General features: G+C 48.2%; 1 protein-coding gene across 1 annotated transcript; it reads right to left on the bottom strand.

The window, feature by feature from the left end:
- Nucleotides 1-3,836: 3,836 nt before the first annotated feature.
- On the bottom strand, nt 3,837-4,863 carry LOC131259493 (uncharacterized). The gene is made up of 3 exons (XM_058260998.1): nt 4,518-4,863; nt 4,075-4,449; nt 3,837-3,973 (listed from the first exon to the last, which is right to left on the bottom strand). The coding sequence occupies exons 1-3, from the start codon at nt 4,861-4,863 to the stop codon at nt 3,837-3,839; spliced, it is 858 nt and encodes a 285-aa protein (XP_058116981.1).
- Between the last annotated feature and the right edge of the window lie 971 nt (nt 4,864-5,834).

Below are 5,834 nucleotides of genomic sequence, written 5' to 3' on the forward strand. Positions count from 1 at the left end.
CAGATAACGGCAGCACGTGCTTGATGGAGCCGCCTGGTGTTTCGTCGACGAACTTTGGACGCCATGCTTCCGTCCGGTTTTAGCCCCGGGAGAACGTCATCCCGACATCCGCGTACGTCCGACGGCGGTTACGAGAAAGGTTTAAACTAAAACCGAAAATTTCCACCGATGACACTGTTTTGGAAGCGGGAAACTCCGGTTTGGTCGACGGTCGGAACGCAACTGACACCGTTGGGAACGGGCACGTAGAAAGACTTTTCCAGCAGCGGGCGGTCGTCGGACCGCTAGCACCAGCTACCGAAACTTGCATGGCATTCGCCGAGTTCGGCTCCCGAACCCGGTCGGTGTTTCTATTTTGAGCTGCGCCTTCGCCGTGCGCAGAAACCCAACCGGGTACGATCGGATCGTTGTTCCATGTCCAAAGGAAAAACAGATTTGGAAAGGAGCGCCAGCACGGTCGGCTCGTTGAGGAATTCGAGATTTCGTTGCTTGCGGACTTGATTCAACCCCTTCCGCCCGGTGGGAGTTCTAAAGCGTCCTAACCTTGACGGCGAACGGCTGATTTAAGGGCTTCCTGATTGATGCTCTCGAGTGAGATCGCGTGCGTCGTCTCATCGCCTTTTCTTGTGCGGCTGGCGGGTGGCGGGCGTGACAGGCGAAATGTTAGATTAACAGCGTGGACTCGTGATCCCTGTTCAGCGAAATGGAAAATGTTTGCCGGCCGATTTTCCGAAGGCGCACGGCTTTCACCCGAGGTCGTTCGTTAATCATCATGTCCTTGTACGTCGCGTGTTCTGTCTTTTGTCCCCGGGTGACCCGGCTGGTGTTTGGGGCGGCTTTTCTACTTTTTGTTTGTCACCCTGCACCCACACTTCTTCTCTCTCTCGCCCTCTCCACCTCCACTAGACTCGTTGCAAAAAGGATCCACCAAAACCCGTGGTGAGGCGTAATGTTTGTTGTTGTGGGAGTTTGGACGTTGTCTCCGAGGGATTAACATCGTATGTTGGGAGCGCACGTGCCTGACCGCGACATGCAAAAAACCTGGCAGCTCCGATGACACAGTTAAAACGCCATTACTTGAACCCTTTTCCGAGCCCGGATTTCCTACCTCGAGTTGTACGGAGTTTATGTTTGAATTTTTGATAAACCTTCGATTGATCAAAGCCGTGCTGATCCGCAGCGCGCGGGCGTTGCTTTCATGCGACCTTCCAAACAGCTCCCCACGGAGCTGACCCTCGGAAAAAATGGGTTTCATAAATCTTCATCTTCACAAATGAGCGATATTTTTTGTGAAAGTGAATTAACGTAGACTTAAAAATGAAAAAAATATTCCATGTGGAACTTCGTACGGTGCGTCGTTCGGGGAAGACATTTGTTTGAACTTGAAACCACTTGAATGGTTGGAAAATGGCATACGATTATTTAAACGGTTGTAAAAAGAAGAAATACGCCCATATGAAGCCGATTAATTTATCTTACAGACGGAATCACTGTTATTAAATCATGTCTTGAATTAAAAAAATTATAAAAATCCAAGAAGATTTGGCTTAGCTCTGAATAAATAAAAAGAAAAATCAATAAATTTCTTCACCAGAAGTTTCTCAGACGTAGCATAATTTTATTATATATTCTTATGCAATAATATAAATATCGGATTATTATAGTTTGCTTTTAAACGAATAGTTTGGATTGTTATTTAAACTGATAAATTGATAAACCTGAAAATGTAAAATTAAGCAAAAACTAAAAACACTATATGAGTTGTTTTGAAAAATTGAAAACAACAACAGCCACAATGGCTGGACCCAGCACACACCCTTTCAGCATCACCTAATTAATTTTCATTGGTAATGGATACCTAATTTACCTGAACTCCTTTGTTCATCGACGAGACACACCCAAAAGTTCTGCGGACCGTTGGTAAACATTCACTCCACTCCAGACAGACCCGACACCGGACCAGATCAATGGACGAAAATGTGGAAAACATTGCGAACCATGCACGGTACGGTGGTTCACAATCCGACCCCATCTGGAACGTATCGCTTCGCCCTACCTGGCGCGGGAAAAGTTTCATGTGTTTTTCAAACCCGCGGGCCCCAAGTGCGACTAAACAGGCCCATATTTATCGTACCCGAATGAACCTTCTACCGGCGCGGAAAACAACACGAGTCAAGCCTGCTATAGATATCCATCATTCCGTCGACCGTTTTCAAAGCTATATTTCCCTCCCAAAACATGACCACCCAACTCCTATAAGCGTTGCCTAGAGGGAACATTCGACCCTGCCTGTCTTATGGTTGAGCTTCGAAATGGACGCGATAATCGTGACAACCCAAAAGAACGCTAGGATCTGAAGGGTCGTTTAGTAGGATCAACGAAAAAATGTTGGATGGCAAAATAAAAAAGAAAAACAAACAAGCAACAAAGTTCTTCTTTAGGAAAAAGTCTCACTTGACAAGGGTTGTTAAGTGAATGGACCCGTCACGTTTTGGTATCTTTCTTTCATAAGCAATTAGGGCCTTTTGATGGTGCCTCTACCTTAACCTCATTACCAATGGTTTTATGGCTCATGGGTCCTAATTGTCGTTTACACAATAACAGGATTATTGTCTTTTTGGTTTCTAGCTAGAAGCCAAATCATAATAAAAATATGGAAAACATTCTGCTATGTCTAAATACTTGGAATGGGAACATAACACGTTTAAATTAAATTTTTGAACCCCAAGGTTTCCGTTTTATTTCGATGTATTTGAAGTTTACACGATTCCGATGTACGATTTCTGTGGACAACTAATCACGGAAGTCTTAAATGACTGACTACACCAAAGCTTGAACTTTCAACCCGGAGGAGCTACTTTACAATCAATGTTTTCTGCTTCAGGGAAATTTCGGAGCTTCACCCTCTAACACGAACCGACACAAACATCTCCCCCACCTTCTTAGCGTACCCGCATGACATCGGAAAAGTGTTCGAATCAATAAAATTTAACCATGTTTCGGGCGACCTTGAGGGCTTCCCCGCAACAACGGCGTACGGAAGCGGAACGACCACATGAAGAGGCAACCAAGAAAACCGAAGTCGTGAACTCAGTTAACAAAGCCAAACCTTGTCAGATTCCGTCGTACTTTAGCACGATTTATTCACCACCGTGGTCCGTTCGGTTCGTTCGTTCGCTCGTCGATGGGAAAAACTTTCCCGGGCACTTGTGGCTGTGCCCCGCTTACAAAACTACTACGCCAAAATTGGCGCTCCGGCTGCACCGCCTCGGGGTGGGCGGGTGCAAACAAACAAATAAATCAATAAATAAATAAGTAAGTTAATAAATAAATAAATACGTTGATAAAAGAGTTACTAACTGCTACCTCCTCGCCGAGCGCACACTTAAAAGCAGCGACCAGAGTTGAAGGCGTTGCATCCTTAACCTAGGGGCCTTCATGATGGGCTTTTGGGAGGATTCATTGGAAATGACGTGACCGGACTGAACCTGGAAGCGATGAGCGTGCGTTTTTTGGATGAAGGATTCATGGAACGAAGAGCGTAAAGAAACGGTTACGAGTAGAAAGAAAAGGTGTCAGTCTAGAGGGGAGAAAAAATGAATCTCCGAATGGGGTTTGACATTGACGGGCAGGAGAAAAATGAAGCATCAGTCAATACTGGGGCGGAAATGACCTTTCCCGTAGTGGGTTGAAAAAAAAAGCAAAAGGTGAGAGAAAGGAAAGGAAATTGAGGCGAGACTAGAGTGAGTAGATTGATGGGGTTATGAAGTGACGCGCTCGGAACGCTCCAGGCAAGTCTAGCATCCGTCCACTATTTGGATGGGAACTTCACTAGTCTAGATTTTATGATTATCAATGGCATCGAGGAAGCTGTAGCCGCTGTACGCCCGATTGCTGGCCCAATCCTTGTTGTAGGCATTGTACGGTGAAGCGGAGTACGACGGATAGGCGCCGTAGGCTGCATAGGACAGTTCTGCGAAGGACAAAAACAAAACAGAAAGAAAGGCGGAGAAGATCCAAACGCAGCGGAAATTAATGGATTGTCTGTCGGGAGGTTTGGAGGTTGTGTCCTACCCGGCGCGGACTCGCTCGCGATGTGCGAGTGTGCGTGGATGACGTGTGGTTGGATCTTGCAGATGTTGGTATTGCGGAAGAAGTGGAATATCAGCAGACCGCCGGCGATCAGCAGCAGCTGGATGAGGCCAACTCCGAGCAGGATCGGCTTGAGGAGCAGCTTCAGGTGAACCAGCTTCAGCATCACCGCCAGCGGCAGGATAAGGCTCCATTTGCGCTGCTTCTGCTTCTTGCCGCGAGCCTCGAAGTCATCGTCCGCGAGGAATCGGGCGCCACTCTCAGCACCCATCCCAACCTGCACCCCGTGGCTAGCGATGAAGGTGTTGAGAGAACGCTGCAGGAACTTGGCCCCCTTCACCAGCTCGCTGTCGTAGGCTGTGGAGGACACAAGCAACTCTCGTTATATTGCAGACTGCTCGCTATGATTTGCTGTCAACGCTTACGACTCATTTGCCGCGCTTCAGGGAACACGTCGTCCTCCTTGGGTTCGTTCAGTCGCACCAACTTCAACCCGCTCGTACTATCGACGGCACTGTTCTCGGTAGCGAACCAGCTCATCCGACCTGTCGCAAACGACCAGAGATACCTCGAGAACCGGTACTTGAAGCAGGACAGTATGCGCTTCGACTTGTAGCACTCGGACTGCGTGTTAAGCACGTAGTCATCCAGCTTGGTAGGTCCCGCCGATGGTCCTGCCGAAGGGCCCGGTTCCGGTTCACTCACGACCGTCCCACACACTACCGCAAGCAACAGCACGCCGACGGTCACAACTCGACATCCCAACGCCATGACTGACCTCAACCGACACACACTCGCACACACCTTCACCCACACACTCCTGGATCGTTCGTTCCGTTACGCCCCTAACCCTCACGAGGGCTCTTAGCCAATCCTTTGGTTTGCAAACACTGGCCACCGGCTAGCAAATGTCACCGAAGGCTGTTGGCAGGGCGTGTGTTAACCGTTCGTCGCACTGGATCCGCACGGTGCGCTGTTGATTGATGGACTGTGACCGGTGCTGTCCAAGGCCACCGCTTTTATACGGACCCCCAACACACGGGACCCCAAGGCATCCCAAGGCGCCCTCGTGAGTCTCGTGTCTTTCTCCACCTCCCGGCGTAGGGCAACATTATTCCCGTTTTCCAGGTCAGTGGCCACTGCCAGTGCCCGAGTGTCGATTAGATCCCGGCCCGATGGATAGATGGATGGCTGTGGCGTATCACTTTCCTGATCTAATTACCCCCGCATCTCCGGCACGCGCGTCCCGAAGCCCTGACACGCGCCAGATACGCTTTTCACTATCGATACGGGCGTTTTTCTGCTTCGCCCATTACCGTACGCAAATGAAAACACCATTATTCAGACACCCATTCTGGTTTTTGCACGCACAACCAGATGTTTGGGTGAGTCGTGTCGTGTGGAAAACCGTCATCAATGAATCCGAGCATCTCTTTGTTGCACAGATCCGATCGGATGTTGTATTTTTAGCCCTTGCTATTCTCACCCACCACGAAGACCTGTCCATTTTGTTTTCGCTCTGGATGTAAAAACCGCCAACTGCACAGGAAGTTGTTTAATAGAAAACTTGTACTTGCTGTAGAGGGTCAAGACAGTAAATCCTGTGATATTTAATATGTGTACGCATAGCCACAATTTTAATGAAAATAATTCGATTTTGTTGGATTTCTACCAACAGATGATATAAGGATGATATGAGTTGGGATGTAACTAAATATCAATCCAGCAAAGTGTAACGCTAG

Source organism: Anopheles coustani, chromosome 3 (genome assembly GCF_943734705.1).
Source record: "Anopheles coustani chromosome 3, idAnoCousDA_361_x.2, whole genome shotgun sequence".
NCBI classification, from domain to species: Eukaryota; Metazoa; Arthropoda; class Insecta; order Diptera; family Culicidae; genus Anopheles; species Anopheles coustani.

What these genes read in the sequence shown, in the direction of transcription:
- LOC131259493 (XM_058260998.1), bottom strand. Translation starts at nt 4,863, where the DNA reads ATGGCGTTGGGATGTCGAGTTGTGACCGTCGGCGTGCTGTTGCTTGCG. An exon ending in TGAAGCGCGGCAAATGAGTC is followed by an intron (nt 4,450 to 4,517) that starts GTAAGCGTTGAC and finishes TGTCCTCCACAG; the next exon opens with CCTACGACAGCGAGCTGGTG. An exon ending in CGCGAGCGAGTCCGCGCCGG is followed by an intron (nt 3,974 to 4,074) that starts GTAGGACACAAC and finishes TGTCCTTCGCAG; the next exon opens with AACTGTCCTATGCAGCCTAC.